Genomic DNA, 22,188 nt, shown 5'->3' with positions numbered 1-22,188 from the left:
AGTTCAGTTCAGTTACTCAGTCGTGTCCGACTCTTTGCGACCCCATGAATCGCAGCGCGCCAGGCCTCCCTGTCCATCACCAACTCCCGGAGATTACTCAAACTCATGTCCATCGAGTCGGTGATGCCATCCAGCCATCTCATCCTCTGTCATCCCCTTCTCCTCCTGCCCCCAATCCCTCCCAGCACCAGGGTCTTTTCCAGTGAGTCAGCTCTTCGCATGAGGTAGCCAAAGTATTGGAGTTTCAGCTTCAACATCAGTCCTTCCAGTGAATACCCAGGACTTATCTCCTTTAGGATGGACTGGTTGGATCTCCTTGTAGTCCACAGGACTCTCAAGAGTCTTCTCCAACACCACAGTTCAAAAGCATCAGTTTTTCGGTGCTCAGCTTTCTTTTTTTTTTTTTTCCCCATAGACGGCAGCCCACCAGGCTCCCTCGTCCCTGGGATTCTCAAGGCAAGAACACTAGAGTGGGTTGCCATTTCCTTCTCCGGTGCTCAGCTTTCTTCACAGTCCAACTTTCACATCCATACGTGACCACTGGAAAAACAATAGCCTTGACTAGACGGACCTTTGTTGGCAAAGTAATGTCTCTGCTTTTTAATATGCTATCTAGGTTGGTCATAACTTTCCTCCCAAGGAGTAAGCGTCTTTTAATTTCATGGCTGCAGTCACTATCTGCAGTGATTTTGGAGCCCAGAAAAATAAAGTCTGACACTGTTTCCACTGTTTCCCCATCTATTTCCCATGAAGTGATGGGACCAGATGCCATGATCTTTGTTTTCCGAATGTTGAGCTTTAAGCCAACCTTTTCACTCTCCTCTTTTACTTTGATCAAGAGGCTTTTTAGTTCCTTTTCACTTTCTGCCATAAGGGTGGTGTCATCTGCATATCTGAGGTTATTGATATTTCTCCTGGAAATCTTGATTCCCGCTTGTGCTTCCTCCAGCCCAGCGTTTCTCATGATGTACTCTGCATATAAGTTAAATAAGCAGGGTGACAATATACAGCCTTGACTACTCCTTTTCCTATTTGGAAGCAGCCTGTTGTTCCATGTCCAGTTCTAATTGTTCCCTATTAATTACATTTTATTAACCATGTTTCTAGAAATGCCAGAGTCCATCTATTTTGTGCTGATGTTTTGTTAGTTTTACCTGATATATCAGTCAGGGTTCAACTAGGACACAGAAACTATACAGTAATTTGAACAAAGAAAATTTAGTATAAAGAGTTATTGATTCTAACAGGGAATTGGAGTAACAAGGGATTGGCTAATAAATAAAGAGATCTCTGAAGAATTACAGATAGAAACCAGAATCAACTATGCACTGCATATGTATATCAAGTCATCATGGTGTACACTTTATAAATACTATATCTTATCATTTTGTCTGCTAATTATACCTTGATAAAACTGGATAAAAAGAATCCACTATAATTTGTAGGGCTGAGATAGAATGTGCTAAGAAGAGATAGATACCCTAGGGCAGAGATCTCACATTGGAGCCACAGAATGGCAGAGAAATAATGTGGTAGAACTTGTTGGAAATTCACCTTCAGGAACCTTCTCGAAACCTACTCCTTTAGGATACTTGGGAAAGCTGTTCATAGATGTCTCAGGGGTTGGGGGGTGGGGGGTGGTGGAAAACAGCTGGTTTATGGGTGCTGCTGACTGCTATAACCTGGAGCCTGGCAGTGGAGAGGCTGTGCATGATGCAGGAGCTTGCCTAGAGGAGCAGCCTGAAACCCTAAAGGGAAAGGCGCTGCCTCCTGGTCTGTCTCTGCAGTGTTCTTTATCGGTAATGCTGAACATCGGACCAGCTAGAAAAGGAAGTACATTTAGAGGCTCTGGCTCCATTTTTGCAGAGTAGGCAGTGATGGATGAGAGGCAATAAGTTGATGACTGGCACATGGAAAATCATCTTATCTCCAAGTTGCTGGTTTCCCTTGTTGCAACACTACCTAGGTCTATTCTATAGAGAAGTATGAGGTGGAAGCTTCCATAAACCTCTTATCCTTATCCATCAGAGGGCAGATGGAATGAAAACCACAATCACAGAAAACTAATCAAACTGATCACATGGACCACACCCTTGTCTAACTCAGTGAGACTATGAGCTATGCCATGTAGGGCCACCCAAGATGGATGGGTCATGCTGGAGAGTTCTGACAAAATGTGGTCCACTAGAGAAGGGAATGGCAAACCACTTTAGTATTCTTGCCTTGAGAACCCCAGGAACAGGATGAAAAGGCAAAAAGATAGGACACTGAAAGATGAATTCCCCAGGTTGGTAGGTGCCCAGTATGCTACTGGAGAACAGTGGAGAAATAACTCCAGAAAGAATGAAGAGACGGAGCCAAAGCAAAAACAACACCCAGTTGTGGATGTGATTGGTGATGGAAGTAAGTCCTATGCTGTAAAGAGCAATATTGCATAGGAACCTGGAATGTTAGATCCATGAATCAAGGCAAATTGGAAGTGGTCAAACAGGAGATGGCAAGAGTGAACATTGACATTTTAGGAATCAGTGAACTAAAATGGACAGGAATGGATGAATTTAACTCAGATGACCATTATATCTACTACTGTGGGCAAGAATCCCTTAGAAGAAATGGAGTAGCCATCATAGTAAACAAGAGAGTCTGAAATGCAGTACTTGGATGCAATCTCAAAAATGACAGAATGATCTCTGTTCGTTTCCAAGGCAAACCATTCAATGTCACGGTAATCCAAATCTTTGCCCCTACCAGTAATGCTGAGGAAGCTGAAGTTGAATGGTTCTATGAAGACCTACAAAACTCTAAAACTAACAGCCAAAAAAGATGTCCTTTTTATTATAGGGGACTGGAATGCAAAAGGAGGAAGTCAAGAGATGCCTGGAGTAAGAGGCAAATTTGGCCTTGGAGTACAAAATGAAGCAGGGCAAAGGCTAATAGAGTTTTGCCAAGAGAACACACTGGTCATAGCAAATACCCTCTTCCAACAACACAAGAGAAGACCACACATGGACGTCACCAGGTGGTCAATACCGATATCAGATTGATTGTATGGTTAGCAGTCAAAGATGAGAAGCTCTATACAGTCAGCAAAAACAAGACCTGGAGCTGACTGTGGCTCAGATCATGAACTCCTTGTTGCAGAATTCAGACTTAAATTGAAGGAAGTAGGGAAAACCACTAGACCATTCAGGTATGACCTAAATCAAGTCTCTTACGATTATACAGTGGAAGTGACAAACAGATACAAGGGATTAGATCTGAGAGAAAGAGTGCCTGAAGAACTATGAACGGAGGTTCATGATACTGTACAGGAGGCAATGATCAAGACCATCTGCAAGAAAAAGAAATGCAAAATGGTTGTCTGAGGAGGCCTTACAAATAGCTGAGAAAAGAAGAGAAGCTAAAAGCAAAGGAGAAAAGGAAAGATATGCCCATTTAAATGCAGAGTTCCAAAGAATAGCAAGGAGAGATAAGAAAGCCTTCCTCAGCGATCAATGCAAAGAAATAGAGGAAAACAATAGAATGGGAAAGACTAGAGATCTCTTCAAGAAAATTAGAGCTAGCAAGGGAACATTTCATGAAAAGATGGGCTCAATAAAGGACAGAAATGGTATGGACCTAACAGAAGCAGAAGAAGAGGTGGCAAGAATACACAGAAGAACTGTACAAAAAAGATCTTAATGACCCAGATAATCATGATGGTGTGATCACTCACCTAGAGCCAGACATCCTGGAATGTGAAGTCAAGTGGGCCTTAGGAAGCATCACTACGAACAAAGCTAGTGGAGGTGATGGAATTCCAGTTGAGCTATTTCAAATCCTGAAAGATGACGCAGTGAAAGTGCTGCACTCAATATGCCAGCAAATTTGGAAAACTCAGCAGTGGCCACAGGACTGGAAAAGGTCAGTTTTCATTCCAATCCCAAAGAAAGGCAATGCCAGAGAATGTTCAAACTACTGCACAATTGTACTCATCTCACAGGCTAGTAAAGTAATGCTCAAAATTCTCCAAGCCAGGCTTCAACAGTATGTGAACCGTGAACTGTGAACTTCTAGATGTTCAAGCTGAATTTAGAAAAGGCAGAGGAACCAGAGATCAAATTGCCAATATCTGTTGGATCATTGCAAAAGCAAGAGAATTCCAGAAAAACTTCTGCTTTATTGACTATGCCAAAGCCTTTGACTATGTGGATCACAACAAACTGTGGAAAATTCAGAAAGAGATGGGAATACCGGACAACCTTACCTACCTCCTGAGAAATCTGTATGCAGGTCAAGAAGCAACAGTTAGAACTGGACATGGGACAACAGACTGTTTCCAAATCCAGAAAGGAGTACGTCAGGGCTGTATATTGTCACCCTGCTTATTTAACTTCTATGCAGAGTACATCATGCGAAATGCTGGGCTGAATGAAGCACAAGCTGAAATGAAGGTAGCCAGGAGAAATATCAATAACCTCAGATATGCCGATGACACCACCTTTATGGCCAAAAGTGAAGAAGTACTGAAGAGCCTCTTGATGAAAGTGAAAGAGGAGAGTGAAAAAGTTGGCTTCAAACTCAACATTCAGAAAGCTGAGATCATGGCATCTGGTCCCATCACTTCATAGCTTAGGAATAGATGGGAAATCTATATAATAGCGAGTGAAATCCGTCAGTCATGTCCGACTCTCTGTGACCCCATGGATTGTAGCCTACCAGACTCCTCTGTCCATGGGATTTTCCAGGCAAGAATACTGGAGTGGGTTGCCATTTCCTTCTTCAGGGGATCTTCCCGACTCAGGGATCGAACCCAGGTCTCCCGCATTGTAGGCAGACACTTTATTGTCTGAGCCACCAGCGAAGTCCTTGATCTATATAATCTACATATTTATAATATAAAAGATACATAATATTTTATACAATATGTTATTATATAATATTTAAATATATAATATATAATTGTATTATAAATATAATTATAAATATAGTTATATAATATAATAATATTAATATAAATATATAAAATCTATATAATATATATAATCTATTCCCAAATATATGGGAAAACAATGAAAACAGTGAGAGACTATTTTTTTGGCTCCAAAATCACTGCAGATGGTGACTGCAGCCTTGAAATTAAAACACACTCCTTGGAAGAAAAGCCATGACCAACCTAGACAGCATATTAAAAAGCAGAGACATTACTTTGCCAACAAAGGTCCGTCTAGTCAAAGCTGTGGTTTTTCCAGTAGTCATGTATGGATGTGAGAGTTCCACTATAAAGAAAGTTGAGCACTGAAGAATTGATGCTTTTGAACTGTGGCGCTGGAGAAGACTCTTGAGAGTCCCTTGGATTGCAAGGAGATCCAACCAGTCAATCCTAAAGGAAATCAGTCCTGAATATTCATCGGAAGGACTGATGCTGAAGCTCCAATACTTTGGCCACTTGATATAGAGCTCACTCTTTGGAAAAGACCCTGATGGTGGGAAAGATTGAAGGCAGGAGGAGAAGGGGGTGGCAGAGGATGAGATAGTTAGGTAGCATTACTGTTCCATGTACATGAGGTTGAGCAAACGCTGGGAGATAGTGAAGAACAGGGAAGCTTGATGTGCTGTGGTCCATGAGTCGTACACGATATGTTGACAGAACAGCAACAACAGCATGGATCTTCGCAGTTTCAAGCTTGGGAAGATCCCAGCCAGATACGTTGTTTACTGATAACTTTTCCCTCAGTTAAAACAGTATGTGTCTTTGAGCAAGCTACTTTAACATTTCTTGTCTTTTTGTTTGGGGTTACTGGTATATAGTTATATGAGGTTTTAAAAACTGATGTTTATAATCTGAAATATGTATAATTTTAAAAATAATTTTCTTTCTTTATTTAAGCCCATGCACAGTGAGCATGCGTGCGTGCCAAGTCTTTTCAGTTGTGTCTAACTCTCTGTGACGCCGTAGACCATAGCCTGCTAGGCTTCTCTGTCTGGGATTCTCCAGACAACAATACTGGAATGGGTTGGCATTTGCTCCTCCAGGGAATCTTCCAGACCCAGGGATCAAACCCACATCTCCTGCAGCTTCTGCATTGCAGGCAGATTACTGCTGAGCTTATGGCCGTGCTGAATCTCTGTTGCTTCATGGGCTTTCCTTTAGTTGTGGCGAGGGGGGAGTTACTCTGTAGTTGTGGTGCATGGGCGTCTCATTGTGGTGGCTTCTCTTGTTGCAGAGCATGGACTTCAGTAGTTGCAGCACGTGGGCTCTAGAGCACAGGCTCAATAGTAGTGGCTTGTGAACAACTAGGAAGCACTGGAAAAACGGTATGGAGGGGAGCAGTGCAAGAGACTGGATGAAAATGAAAAAATGAAAATATGGGGACTAGAGGGTGACTTACTGTAGAGGCTGCCAGCCATAGCCACAGAGGCAGGCTTTGGAGTCAGCGCTGATGAGCCCTGTAGGACGGGGTCTTGGAGAACGGAAACTGTGCGAAGGAGGAGGTTGGGAGTCAGAGTGCTCAAGATGAGTACTGTCAAACTCTGTCAAACCCTCCTCATCTTTAAGACCTACCGCAAATCTCAACTCTCCGTGTATAAGAGTGAAAGATACCTCTGAATTCTTAGAGCTTTCATTGTCTGTACCATGCATTTGGCAGTTAATGATCTTGTTATGTCTTTTGTGTTACAGTCTTTAGTGCCCACTGTAGGAAGACTTGTTCTTTTCTGTAATTTTAAAATATAGTGATGGATAAAAAAGGAACAATTTTGTCAGAAGTTCACAAGTTTTGTGATCTACTTTATAAATAATTTTAAAAGTATGGAGTGAGTTAATGACAGTACATTTTATAATGGGAAATGTGTTAGTATCAAACTATAAAACTATATAAAGCCATAGCTTCTAAGATAATCAGATATAACAATATCAGTTATGAAATTAAATACAGGCAATTTGTCAAGCTGAACTATGAGATTGAACAGTTGCTGTATGTGTATTAATTACATCAATATGTTTGGGAAGGGGCGAACCTCATTAATTTAGGAACTATAAAGAATGACATTGGGATTATATAATGTAGAAGTTCTTCACTTGTTTTATTTTTATGCTGAACACAATTACAAGGATAAAACCAAGAATGTTAAAAACAATGAAATTAAAGAAAAACTCACCAAATAACTTACCAAATAACAGGAAACTAACAATTAGGAGAAGATGAGAAACCAAGAAAGTGTACAGCAATAGTATTTAGTAACATTCTTGACATTATCTTCAAATACTTTCTGCTCTCTAAGAGAGTAAAACTTTAATCAGAGAAGGCTACATGCACTATAATGAGCCCTTTGAAATCTTTTTTTTTTCTTTTTAAATCTGACTAGCTTTTGTATGGTTAAGTCTGTTTATCATTTTAAAGTTTTCTAAATTTTGGAATCCCTACAGTCTCTCATTGGTTGCAATAATAGTTTTTTTTTTCACTCAAATAACAAGGTCTACTTTATTTTTTTTTCTTTTGATCAAGGCATTTTGTAGTAGCTGTCCTTATGACCAAGCTCTCCTTAATTAGATCTGCTATTCAATCTGCTGCTTTTGTTAGGATGACCCTAAGCAAGAGATCAGTCATTTTTCAATCTGGATTTTTTATCAGGTAAATATGGCTTTTAAATATTAAAAATAAAAATAAAAAATATTAAAAATAAGTATACCAGTATGAAGCATACACTTATGTCATTGTGTTAAATTTTCATTAAAATTTAAATTGAGAGTGTGTGTATTATTAAGGTGGGTACAGAGGATAAAGCCTAAATTTTTCAAAGCATAACTATTTTAACTGACACAATAGTTTCTTTTTAGGAGTTAAGAAATAAAAAGTGGTCCAGCAGTTAGGTCTCCGTGCTTTCACTGCCAAGGTCCCAGGTTCAATCCCTGGTTGGGGAACTAAGATCTCATAAGCCCCGAGATATGACCAAAAAAATAAAATAATTTTTTAAAAGTGTTGAAAAGAAAGTGGGATATTTAAATTAAAAAAATTTCATGCACCATAAAATTTCATATATTAGAATCCATCTTTTCAATATCACATATCTCAAAAGTTGGTGTCATTCAGAAAGTGTTGAGTGAGAAAGTGTATGATGTTTCCCCAAAGTGGTGGTTGCTTAAGATTTACCACAGTGGAAAAAGCCTCATGATTACTTCCAATTTCAAAGGAGTTTTAGCAAATACCCAAAGATCTCTTTAAAATAATAACACTTAAAAGACTAGCATGTATGTGCAAATGCAGTAAAAGGAAAAATTATTTGCAACCTAATTTTCAAAGGCCTCTCATAGGGCCTTCTGGGTGCCTATGTGCTAATTGCACCGATAGCTGACCATTTGTATTTTTGAAAATAGAGATAGTGGAAAACAAAATAGCATCTTATAGTATTCAGTGAAATTTAAACTTTTGGGCACCACAGACTTAGTTTAGTTTGTTTAGTTTGTTCCTGTACCTTACAGCTTCTTAAAATTATAAATATAAAGCACTAGGTAGATCACAATTAGTTTGAATTTAAATGACACGTGAGTAACTGTGATTTCTTGTTTGGCTAACACGTGCTTCAGAAAAGCAACTCACTTTCTTAAGCTAGCTGATGAGACTTACTCTTAGGTTCGTTGAGTACTGACTAAGAGATTAAAACTCTTAAAAATTTTCAATATGTGAAGTTGTATAGATATGAACAGTCATGTGCCAGAGCAAAAGCATTAGCAGTCTCTTGGATAGTATCATTCTGGACTTTGGAACAAGTGGATTTAGAAGTAGTCTTTTGAAAGGTAATCTGATCATAGGTAGAAATTCTTTGGTTTTAATTGCCTGAGGCTCATGGCATTTAAACTCTATAGGAAAAGAGTCTCCTGAAGCTTTGACTGTACTTTTTTGAGGAGTAAACAGCTTTTATATAATGATAAGAGAGACACTCTTTTGTCAGTGAAGCATCCTATAGAACTTTCTCCAAATAAATAGGGAATTTTCATGTTACTTTTCCAATACAAGTAAACTTTGTTCCAATTGTTCACCAGCCTTGGTGAGAACAAGTAAGCAAATTGGCAGCAACAGAATTAATGCCAATTCTTGTGACACCCAAAGGGATAAAAATTGACAAATTAAATATATGTTAATTAACTTGCATTATTGGTACTCAGTTCAGTTCAGTCGCTCAGTCGTGTCTGACTCTTTGCGACCCCATGAACTGCAGCATGCCAGGCCTCCCTGTCCATCACCAGCTCCCAGAGTCCACCCCAACCCACGTCAATTGAGTCGATGATGCCATCCAGCCATCTCATCCTCTGTCGTCCCCTTCTCCTCCTCAATCTTTCCCAGCATCAGGGTCTTTAACAGTGAGTCAGCTCTTCACATCAGGTGGCCAAAGGATTGGAGTTGTAGCTTCAACATCAGTCTTTGCAATGAACACCCAGGACTGATCTCCTTTAGGATGGACTGGTTGGACCTCCTTGCAGTCCAAGGGACTCTCAAGAGTCTTCTCCAACACCACAGTTCAAAAGCATCAATTCTTCGGCACGCAGCTTTCTTCATAGTCCAACTCTCACATCCATACATGACCACTGGAAAAACCATAGCCTTGACGAGACGGACTTTTGTTGGCAAAGTAACGTCTCTGCTTTTTAATATGCTATCTAGGTTGGTCATAGCTTTCCTCCCAAGGAGTAAGCGTCTTTTAATTTCATGGCTGCAATCACCATCTGTAGTGATTTTGGAGCCCAGAAAAATAAAGTCAGCTGCTGTTTCCACTGCTTTCCCATCTATCTGCCATGAAGTGATGGGACTGGATGCCATGATCTTTGTTTTCCGAATGTTGAGCTTTAAGCCAACTTTTTCACTCTCCTCTTTCACTTTCATCAAGAGGCTCTTTAGTTCTTCGCGTTCTGCTATAAGGGTGGTGTCATCTGCGTATCTGAGGTTATTGATATTTCTCCCAGCAATCTTGATTCCAGCTTGTGCTTCTTCGAGCCCAGCATTTCTTATGATGTACTCTGCATAGAAGTTAAATAAGCGGGGTGACAATATACATCCTTGAGGTACTCCTTTTCCTATTTAGAACCAGTCTGTTGTTCCATGTCCAGTTGTAACTGTTGCTTCCTGACCTGCATACAGGTTTCTCAAGACGCGGGTCAGGAGGTCTGGGATGCCCAACCTCTTTCACAGTTTATTGTGATCCACACAGTCAAAGGCTTTGGCATAGTCAATAAAGCAGAAATATATGTTTTTCTGGAGCTCTCTTGCTTTTTTGATCATCCAGTGGATGTTGGCAATTTGATCTCTGGTTCCTCTGCCTTTTCTAAAACCAGCTTGAACATCTAGAAGTTCATGGCTCACCTATTGCTGAAGCCTGGCTTGGAGAATTTTGAGCATTACTTTACTAGCGTGTGAGATGAGTGCAATAGTGCGGTAGTTTGAGCATTCTTTGGCATTGCCTTTCTTAGGGATTGGAGTGAAAACTGACCTTTTCCAGTCCTGTGGCCACTGCTGAGTTTTCCAAATTTGCTGGCATATTGAGTGCAGCACTTTCACTGCGTCATCTTTCAGGATTTGAAATAGCTCAACTGGAACTCCATCACCTCCACTAGCTTTGTTCGTAGTGATGCTTCCTAAGGCCCACTTGACTTCACATTCCAGGATGTCTGGTTCTAGGTGAGTGATCACCCCATCGTGATTATCTGGGTCAGGAAGATCTTTTTTGTACAATTTTTCTGTGTATTCTTGCCACCTCTTCTTAATGTTTTCTGCTTCTGTTCATACCATTTCTGTCCTTTATTGAGCCCATCTTTTCATGAAATGTTCCCTTGCTAGCTCTAATTTTCTTGAAGAAATTAGAAATTTCTCTAGTCTTTTTCATTCTATTGTTTTCCTCTATTTCTTTGCATTGATCACTGAGGAAGGCTTTCTTATCTCTCCTTGCTATTCTTCGGAACTCTGCATTCAAATGGGTATATCCTTCCTTTTCTCCTTTGCTTTTCACTTCTCTTCTTTTCATAGCTATTTGTAAGGCTTTCTCAGACAGTCATTTTGCGTTTTTGCATTTCTTTTTCTTGGGGATGGTCTTGATTCCTGTCTCCTGTACAATGTCGTGAACCTCTGTCCGTAGTTCATCAGGCACTCTGTCTATTAGATCTAGTCCCTTAAATCTATTTCTCACTTCCACTGTATAGTCATAAGGGACTTGATTTAGGTCATAGCTGAATGGTCTAGTGGTTTTCTCCACTTTCTTCAATTTCAGTCTGAATTTGGCAATAAGGAGTTCATGATCTGAGCCACAGTCAGCTCCCGGTCTTGTTTTTGCTGACTGTATAGAGCTTCTCCATCTCTGGCTGCAAAGAATAAAATCAATCTGATTTCGGTGTCAACCATCTGGTGATGTCCATGTGTAGGGCCTTCTCTTGTGTTGTTGGAAGAGGGTATTTGCTATGACCAGTGCGTTCTCTTGGCGAAACTCTATTAGCCTTTGCCCTGCTTCATTCTGTACTCAGAGGAAGACAGATTAGTCTTTTAGACTGAGAACTTACCATTGTCATTTCTTAGTGTTAAAATTTGATCACATTTGCAGAATGTTTAGGTTAAGAGGGTAAATGTTCAGGAATTCCTTCATTTGCCACTTTAATTCAGATAAAGTTGCTCTAGTAGTCTGAAATTAGTTCAAGTTGGGATCAAAAGGGCCAAATATATTTTTGTAGACTACTGATTTCTAAATTAGTGATAAGAGGTTCATATTACTAAACCTTGGACAGCTACTCTTAAGGGCAGATCTTGGGATGTAAGCATTTCAGAATTTTTGTTTAAGGAATTGAATGTTATTTCCTGAAAAACTGTGGTAATACTTATCAACCTTAACCTGTGTTATAAAAAACCTGCCAGCTTGAACACCTGGAGCCCGCTTTATCCTTTTTGTTTATGTACAACTTTCATACCAGTTTAACTTTGGCAGGTAGAAAAAGGGAGAGATATAGCCTCTTGTTTAATACTTGTATGTATTCATATCTAACAGCTCTTCAATAAAGTGACACATTTAAATTAAAGTGACCATGTTTCACAGCTAAGGTTGAAAACATAGCAAGAGAGTGCATACTTCTCTCAGGGTGGTAAGTCAGGTTTAGACATCTTTAAATATAGCTCATATTTTGAAAGATGTTGCCAAGATTGTGGTTCTTGGAGAACAAATCAAGTTAAGCAATTCACTAGGGAGGAAACATTTAGTTTTGTGGGTATGCAGTTTTGGTAGTAGTCAGCCAAAAGATACATCTGTAGGATACAGGGTTTTTTTTTTCCCCCCACTGCCTTGAATTTTACAGATTCATGGGTTCAAAATGCCTCAAAAGCACTTGTGTTTCATTTTTACGTAATTGATTTTTCAGCTGTGGATTTTGTTTCCAGTCGTTCACTAAGCATATCACCTTACATGTAGAGTTCCATCTAGTGGTGAAAGTAATCACTGCAGACTATTGGTATTAAAAAATACCCTTTTTAAGGGATAAGTCTTGCCTCTGTTACTCTTTGGGATAGTTGCTTAGTATATGCTTTTTTTTTTCCTTCTATTTTTATAGTCCTTTATTTTGATTTTTAAAAAGTTTACTTATTTTAATTGGAGGCTAATTACTTTACAATATTGTGGTGGTTTTTGCCATACATCGACATGGATCAGCCACAGATGTATATGTCTACTCCCATGCTGAACCTCCCTCCCACCTTCCTCTCCACCCCATTCCTCTGGGTTGTCCCAGAGCACTGGCTTTGAGTGCCCTGGTATATGCTTTTAAATACTGAAGTCTTTGCTATCTCTGTTGGCCTTTATACCTAACTACTAATTCTGGAACTAGCCATCTGTGCAAAAACTTTTATGATGAGGAAATTAACCTTTAATATATACTGTATTTTGATTTTCTGATATTTACATCAAATTGTAGCAAGATTTAGGTCAAATCTATACTTGGTTTCTTAAAAAAATTGTCATGAAAGATACTGGTTATACATACAAGTAATAATATAATCAATACTCTTTCTAATACCCAGCTTCAACAAATCTCAGCATTTTCATGTTTACTTCAAATGAATCACTCCCGTTTCCCCACAGCCTAATACTTTTTCCCAAAACAGTGCTAGCACCCTATAAACTCCCCTTATGCCCTCTTGTCTTCTCATAATCAGTAACCCCCAAAGGTAACCATTATCCTGAACGGTAAATACATCTTTGCTTCTCTCTATAACTTGCTGCTTAGGCAAGTACAATTCTTCCTTGCTTTACAATAGAGGTGAAAATTCATTTAATACACCCAACCTATTGAACATGATCGCTTAGCCTAGCCTAACTTAAACGTGCTCAGACCACTCATATTAACCTGTAGTTGGTCAGAATCATTTAACACAAAGCCTATCTTATAATAAAGTATTGAATATCTCATGTCCTATATTGAATACTGTATTGAAAGTCAAAAAACAGAATGGTTGTAAATGTTTTGGTTTACCCTCATGACCTCGTGGCTACCTGGGAGCTGCGGCTCGTTACTGCTGCCCAGCATCATGAAAGAGTATTGTACTACATGTTGCTAGCCCAGGAAAAGATCAAAATTCAAAAATTTGAAGTAGAATTTCTAGTGAATGCATATTGCTTTCACACCATTATAGAGTTGAACGATTGTAAGTTGAACCATTGTAAATTGGAGACTTATCTCTAAACACTATATTTTTTGTCTTTTTAAAATTTGATATGAATAGTATTATATAGTAAGTAGTTTGTCTGTGTGTGTGTATGTGTGTATGAGAGAGAGAGAGAGAAGGACATCTTTTGCTCAGCTATCTGTGAGATTCATTCATGATTGTGTATGTAACTGGACTTTGTCCTTTTTCATTGCTATAAAATCTGCCATTATTAAAGAATCTGCCTGCCAGTGCAGGAGACACGGGTTTGATCCCTGATCCAGGAAAATCTCACATGCTGCAGAGTAACTAAGCTCATGGGCCACAACTATTGAACCTGTGCTCTAGAGTCCGGGAGCGGCAACTACTGGCCCTCGCGCTGCAACTACTGAAGCCGCTGAGCCTGTGCTCCGGAACAAGAGATGAAACCACAATGAGAAGTCTATGCACTGCAATGAAGAGTAGCCCTTGCTCGCCACAACTAGAGAAAAGCCTACATGTAGCACGGAAGACCCAGTACAGCCAAAAATAAATCACTACATAAATAAAATTTTAAAAATTGGCATTATATATGCCACATTTTAAAAACCATTCTCCTGGACATTTTGCTTCCAGTTTTGGCTGCTTAGAAATTAATGTGTCAGTGAACATTCTTGCTTGGAATTTTTGGTGCCCATGTTGCTGCATGCACATGCTAGGCATGTTTTAAGAATTGCTGCTCATAGGGTATACTTGTTCATTAATATTGTAGATAAGATGAAACAGTTATAGCCCCACTATCTGTATAAAAGAGTTACTTTATGGTTAGAGTTACTTTATAGTTAGAATTATTTCCTCTAATCCTTGGTATTGTCAATTTTAGATATTCTGTTGGATGATAGTATGTCATTGATTTTTAATTTGCAGTTCTTTGATGTCTAGTGGTATTGAGTAGTTTTTAAAATGAGAGTTTCTTGAAATCTCATGCTTGTTTTTCTGTTGGTTATTTATTTTTTCATATTGATTGTACAAAGTCTGTATATATTCAGGGTATGAGCCTTTTTTGACCATATATCTTGTAGATATATTTCCCACCATATATATTGTAGATATACTTTTCACTTTCTTAATGGTATCTTTTTCTAGCATAGTTCTTATTTTAATGAACTCAAATATATTGAGCCTTTTCTTTGTGGTTGCTATTTTTTAATCTGTAATTTAAAAATTATTTCCCTACTCTAAGTTCAATAATATATTCTTCTATATTAACCTTCTGTAGGCTTACTGTTTTGTTTTTCACCTTTAGATCAATAACTCACCTGAAATTGACCTTGTGTATAGTGATGTAGGTGTCAGTTTTCACTTTTTCCCCCTATAGTTGTCCACATGTCTCAGCACCATTCAGTGAAAAGGTCATTCATTCCCCATTGATTTGGCACCTTATCCTGAGTACAGCAAAGAAGAAAGGAAGTAATAAAGATCAGAACAGAAGTTAGTGAAATAAATACCAAACATGTAATAGAGGAATTCAGCAAACCCAAAAACTGGAACCTTGATAATGTTAATAAAAATTGATAAATCTCTAATAAGATCCATAAATTAAAAAAAAAATTACCAGTATGAGGAACAAGGACGAGCAGATCACTATGGAACCTGGACACGTTAATACGTTCCTCACAGGATATTACAAACAAGTTTATGCCAGTCAAGTTTGAAAATTTATGTGGAATAGACAAATCCCTAGAAATATACAACTTATCAAAATTAATACAAGAAGAAATAGAAAATTTGAATAGTTCTGTAACACAAATTGAATATATATATATAATATAATTAAAAACCTTACAAAGAAAACTCTAGGTCCAGAAGACTTCATCAGCCAATTCCATCACTTAAGGAAGAAATGACAATAGCGCTTAAACTTTTTCAGAAAATAGAAAAATAGGACACACTCCCCAACTCACTTTGACAGGCCAGGACAACCTTGATATAAAACCTAATGAAGAAAAATATGAGAAAGGACAATTCCATGATAATCTCACTTAGAACGTATATGGAGAAACCTAAACAAATAATTGGCAAACCAAATTCAGCAGTATATAAAAATGATAAAACATCATTACAATATTGGGTTTATTCTAGAAATACCCAGTTGGTTTAACATTAATCAGTGCCATTCACTACATAAACAAAGGAGAAAAATTATGTGATTATCAAATTTGATAATACTAAGCACATACTCATGCGAAATGCTGGGCTGGATGAAACACAAACTGGAATCACGATTGAGGGGAAAAATATCAATTACCTCAGATATGCAGATGACACCACCCTTATAGCAGAAAGCGAAGAACTAAAGAGCCTCTTGATGAAAGTGAAAGATGAGAGTGAAAAAGTTGGCTTAAAGCTCAACATTCAGAAAACTAGGATCATGGCATCCAGTCCCATCACTTCATGGCAAATAGATGGGGAAACAATGGAAACAGTGATAGACTTTATTTTTTGGGGCTCCAAAATCACTGCAGATGGTGATTGCAGCCATGAAATTAAAAGATGCTTACTCCTTGGCAGGAAAGTTATGACCAACCTAGACAGCATATTAAAAAGCAGAGATATTACTTTGCCAACAAAGGTCCGTCTAGTCAAAGCTATGGTTTTTCCAGTAGTTATGTATGGATGTGAGAGTTGGGGTATAAAGAAAGCTGAGCGCCGAAGAATTGATGCTTTTGAACTGTGGTATTGGAGAAGAGTCTCGAGAGTCCCTTGGACTGCAAGGAGATCCAACCAGTCCATCCTAAAAGAGATCAGTCCTGGGTATTCACTGGAAGAACTGATGTTGAAGCTACAACTCCAATCCTTTGGCCACCTGATGCGAAGAACAGACTCACTAGAAAAGACCCTGATGCTGGGAAAGATTGAAGGCAGGAGGAGAAGGGGACGACAGAGGATGAGATGCTTGGGTAGCATCACCGACTCAATGGACATGAGTTTAAGTAAGCTCCGGGAGTTGGTGATGGATAGGAAAGCCTGATGTGCTGCTACAGTCCATGGGGTCGCAAAGAGGTGGACATGACTGGGAGACTGAACTGAAGCACCGGCTCATGACCATAAATAAATAACACTTAACAGACTAAGAGTAAGAAGATATCACCTGAATCTGATGGGCTTCCCTGGTGGCTCAGCTGGTAAAGAATCTGCCTGTAAAGTGAGAGACCTGGGTTTGATCCCTGGGTTGGGAAGATCTCTTGGAGAGGGGAACGGCTATCCACTCCAGTATTCTGGCCTGGAGAATTCGATGGACTGTACAGTCCAGGGGGTTGCGAAGAGTCAGACACGACTGAGTGACTTTCACTTTCACTGAATCTGATAGTTTATGCCAAAATGATAGATGGAGGAAGATACCATTTTTCAATTTGCTTTACCTTTTTAACTTCTAAAGTTAAGATTATTTTCATATTTATTAGTCATTTAGACCTCTCTTCTATGAATTGGTCATATCTTTTGACTAACTTTCTTTGAGTGTTTTTCTTACAAATTTTAGTCATATTGATCAATTCTGAATACTAATCCTTTTGTATGAATAAAAGTTTTTTTTTCAGCTTATGGCTTATCTTTTATTAATACTTAAAAAATTTAAATTTATTTATTTATTATGAATGAGTAATGCTAATATGTTCACTTGAATCAAAAATCCAGAAAATACAAAACAACATACAGTGAAAAGTTTCTCTCCCACTCCTGTTCTTTCATCCAGTTCCCCTCTCCAGAGGTACTGTTACTTCATTTTTTAAGAACTTTGTTTATAATATCATTTGTTGAACAGACATTTAAAATTTTGATGTAGTTAAATCTTTCAATCTTTTCTTTGTGGATTGTACATTTTATGTTGTGTTTAAGAAAGCTTTCCTCTGCCTCATTAATGTATTTTTTTCCAAGTTTGACTTTTTATATTTAAATCTTTATTCTGTCTGGAATTTATTTTTTGTGTATGATGTGAGGTAGGGATCTCTCTTCCCTTTATATGCTTGTCCTTATACTCTTATATGGAGAAGGCAACGGCAACCCACTCCAGTACTCTTGCCTGGAAAATCCATGGATGGAGGAGCCTGGTAGGCTGCAGCCCATGGGGTCGCTACGAGTCAGACACGACTTAGTGACTTCACTTTCACTTTTCACTTTCATGCATTGGAGAAAGAAATGGCAACCCACTCCAGTGTTCTTGCCTGGAGAATCCCAGGGTTGGGGGAGCCTGGTGGGCTGCTGTCTATGGGGTCGCAGAGAGTCGGACACGACTGAAGTGACTTAGCAGCAGCAGCAGCATACTCTTATATTGTGTGATTGTTTTGTTTAATACAGTGTTCAATGTGATGGGAGACTGTTGTTGAGCTTCATCTATGTGTTGGCAAATATAATTAACTGGTCCAGTTTTTAATTTCTGTTTTGCTCCTACTTGCAGATGAATGCTTAAGAGTCCTAATAAGTACTGCCTTTCAGGCCACATAATGTGCCTTGTGTCCTCTAACATATCTGGAATTTGTGTAGGCTGTGATGGGGCAGGGAAAGGAGGGTTTCTTTGTTACAGCAAACAAGGAGAAAGTTTTTTTCCTGTCTCTTCGATTTACCAATGCCTCATCAGAAGCTTTCAGCACTTATGTAAGAAATTAATTTTTTTCTTAAACTTGAACAAACTTACAGTTCATTTTAAAATTACTGTAGAGGGAGGAAAGTGGTTTTTGCTTAATAATAGTATTTATTTATTTATTTTTTTCTTTAGCCCTTCTCTTAAGTTCTTGACCATGTTCCTTGATATTCTTAGCTTTACATTGTGGTACTATGTATTCCACGGAAAGAGATTATTGGACTTTGTGATATGGGGATAATTTAAAAGCATAACCTACTATATCTGTCTTTTCCTTCTCTTATCTTCTGTTTTACTTCTTTTTTAACCATTTCTCTCCATTTTTGTCTTACCACATGCTCCACTCAGAAAAAGCGAGGAAGAGGACAAAAAAGAATTGGGTTAAAGAAATTAAAGTGAGACAAAACAAAAGTGAATGATTATGGGAAGGAAAGGGAGAAATAGCGGAAGGGGGAAAGAAACTGAGTTTGCTTATTTGTTACTCCTGTATTAGGACCCCTTAGTTATCTTTTTCTTGTATTCCTTGTAATTAGGTAGGGGCAGCCTTGAACTTACTTATTCTCCTCCCTATTCTAACTATTTATGAGGGAACAGACTGCAAGTCAGAAAGGATTCTGTTGAGAAACAATGTCGGTAGGGTTTTGTGCTTCCAGCTCCTTTCTCTGTATTTGACTCAGTTTAGTGCCTGAAGTCACCTCTGATGTAAGTTTTGGAATCTCAACTGAGTCTTACTCTGGATATTAATAAACTGAAGATCTGGAGGTTATATGTATATATGTATTTCTACTTTAGGAATATAATGAATGCTGTTCATGTACATTTATATGTTAGAATTAATTTGATCTGAATTGCTTTTCAGAATTAAAAGAGATGTGACAGCCACAAAAGCTTAGATTTGATAAATTATAAGACTCTTTTGGTGCTAATCCATTTCATGATTTTCTGGCTCTCTCAGTAGAGTAGTAATTTCTCATTGGCAATGATTATAAATAATAGTCTATTGACTCATATCTTGACTGAAATAAGCCAACATTTAAAATAAAAAGATGCTTTGTCAATGACTTAGGATGAAGATTCTTTTGATTTTAATTGGCTCGTATCATAATCATTAGCATCTTTAAATCATTGGCATCTTTAGCCTTAGTATGTAAAAAGGTTGAGGAAAGAACGTTTTTAGTTCTCTTTCTTAAGACTTTGGCTTGAGAACACATATTTATAATTTTTAAGTTTTATGTGAATTCTTATATTATCATTTTAGAGAAAAGAAAGAAATTTAGTAGTCACCAACTGAAGACTTGGGCTGTTGATTAAAATTAGGTAATAACTTCTCAAGGAAGTAGAGATGAACTCTGAAGTTTACCCACACCTTGTTTTCGTTATACCAAATTAAAAATGATCTTTGTAAAACTTCCCTCGCTGTCCAGCGGTTAAGACTCCGTGCTTCCACTGCAGGGAAACTAGGATCCCACATGCTGTGGGCAGAAAAAAAAAAAGATCCAGGTAGTATTGGTAAAGTGTGGTAGAGATTAGTTATATTTAATGTGTAGAGGTATCATTTTTCCTGGAACAGAGGTTTGGTACCTAGGGTGTTGTGGAAACTTGAAAGTTGTGATTGTTTTTATTGTGGGAATGTTTGATTGAGTCAGGTAAATTTCAGCTTTGCCTGACAGATGTGATCAGTTGTTTCTTTCTGGTTTGTGTTGCATCTACTCACAGGTTGTATAATAGATGACTGTTTATATAATAAGAATTGGAGCAAGCCATTAGAGATAATTGATAATAGATACAAACAGGCGGTGATATGTCTGCTACAAGAGATGGAATAATACAGTTCTTAACATGTGACATGTTAAAAGTAAAAAGAATTTAGTAATTACGTATTAGAAAACAATAAGGAAGAAAGTATTTCTGAGTGAAAGGAGCTTTTCCAGAAGTATAGCCCAGATAATGTAGGAGTGAAAAATCAGCTAAGATCAGGGGCCAACAGAGCATATCTGCTGAGTATTACTACTCAGTGATAGAAGAGATAGAAGAAGCAAAATATAAATTTTTTTCAAGTGCCTTAGAGAGGAAGGATCTTGAGCCAAGTTCGGACTTAGACGATGGGCCAGAGACATCCAGAATGAAGTATTTAAAATAAAACCTATTTCTGAACCTGGGCAAGGTTGAATTAATATCTCTTTTATGTACCTGTAAGTGCCTGCCATTCTAGTGAAGGCTTTTTGGTTATGAGGAACAGAATCCAGGGATACTTGGCTCAACTTGGCTCAACTGATTTTAAGGAAACACCTGTCTGTGTAGGGACCTAGGAACCAGAAAAACCTAAGGGTACAGTAAATGTCTTCAAAATGTTTATTATACTAGATATAGTTTTATCTCTGCAGTAGTCTCACGCTCACTGTCATGTGGTTTCTGTGGCCTTTGCAAGTAGCCTGACTGTGGTACTATCAGCAGTTGATCCCTGGATGGGAAATACCATATAGCTGGCCGTACTCCCAAGAGGGGGCTTCCCCGGTGGCTCAGTGGTAAAGAATCTGCCTGCAATGCAGGAGGCCCAGGAGACACCGTTTCAATCCTTGGGTTGGGAAGATCTGGAGGAGGGCTTGGTAACCCACTCCAGTATTCTTGCCTGGAGAATCCCATGGAGAGAGGGGCCTGGTGGGCTACAGTTCACAGGGTCACACAGAGTCAGACATGACTGAAGCGACTGAGCATGTACACCCAAGAAGGCCTTAGTTTAATGATTGCATATTGCCATGTTAGGGGAACAGTTGCAGGTCTGATGTTTTAAAAGTATTTAACAATGTTAGGGTTTAACTTTTAATAAGGAAATGTGGTCTATGTGGCTGCCAATTCTAAAATGCTATTAGACTCAGGAGGCTGTAAGGGTCTTATCTTCTTGTAGACTGAATGTGTGAAATTAAGAGGCAAATTCAGGTCTTTTCTTTAAACTAAATTTCGGAGTATCTATGTGGGTGTAACCTAAACAGCAGCAAGTCCAGATTATCTTCTTTTGTGCAGTCAACAGATTAAATATTAGGTTTTCAAAAGACTGGTATGTGTAGATGAGGCCATAGAAGGAATGAATAATTGTGTTGTTGAGAGGGAATGAAAAACACATACAAAAATGATCCCTTCAAAGATTCTTCTGTTTCATTGTTTTCAGTGATGCTATCTGCAATTTTGTTATCTGCAATGACTCTTCCCTTCAAAGTCAGCCCATTATCTTCAATCCTGACTTTTTTGTGGAGAAACTCCGACATGAGAAACCTGAGGTGTTCACTGAGTTGGTGGTCAGCAACATTACAAGACTTATTGATCTACCTGGAACTGAGTTGGCTCAGCTGATGGGAGAAGTGGATCTTAAGTTGCCTGGTGGGGCGGGCCCAGCATCAGGATTCTTCCGGTCTCTAATGTCTCTCAAGAGAAAGGGTAGGAACTGTGTCTGTGAAGGGGGCAGGTCTTAGTTACTTCCTGAGCTCTCTACTCTGAACATTTGCACATTCGTGGAGGAGTTACTATTATTGTAAAGCATTTTTTTAGTCATTTTTTTCATTACATGAATAGTAAAACTTTAAGTAATATTGATAAAAATTATAAAAATTACCTAGATTAATTAAACCATTATATCAGTCTCCAGAAAATAGCATGATTAGTTTACATAGTTACCAGGAGCACCTTGATTTTCATGCTCTATTAATACTATACTAAAATGATATTAAAAGAACAAAGTTATACAGCTGGAGAGTACAGTAAAGAAAGTTTGACTATTTTTTATTGCAGTAGTTCTTTAATGTTTTCATTCCATAGAATGCTTTGATAAGGCAAATATTAATACTTATGAATCACTCAAAAAGCCTTCTCAGAAGTTATTAGTTTTATATACTATAAATTGTGATTATTAACACTGTTTTTGATAAG

At 38.3% G+C, this 22,188-nt stretch overlaps 1 protein-coding gene across 4 annotated transcripts in view; it reads left to right on the top strand.

The window, feature by feature from the left end:
* ARHGAP19 (Rho GTPase activating protein 19) overlaps nucleotides 1–22,188 on the top strand; it is a 63,385-nt gene that overhangs the window by 5,542 nt on the left and 35,655 nt on the right. For 3 of the 4 annotated variants that reach the window (XM_043926248.1, XM_043926246.1, XM_043926247.1), the window contains exon 2: nucleotides 21,434–21,699. In XM_043926248.1, coding sequence (XP_043782183.1) covers nucleotides 21,434–21,699 — 266 coding nt within the window. Of the gene's footprint in view, nucleotides 1–18,210; nucleotides 18,282–21,433; nucleotides 21,700–22,188 lie in introns of those variants that run through there. The other variant, XM_043926249.1, reaches the window with a different exon arrangement.

Source organism: Cervus elaphus, chromosome 15 (assembly GCF_910594005.1).
Source record: "Cervus elaphus chromosome 15, mCerEla1.1, whole genome shotgun sequence".
In the NCBI taxonomy this organism is placed as follows: Eukaryota; Metazoa; Chordata; class Mammalia; order Artiodactyla; family Cervidae; genus Cervus; species Cervus elaphus.
Note: the sequence above shows the minus strand (reverse complement) of the source record. Positions and strands in the feature narration are given on the sequence as shown.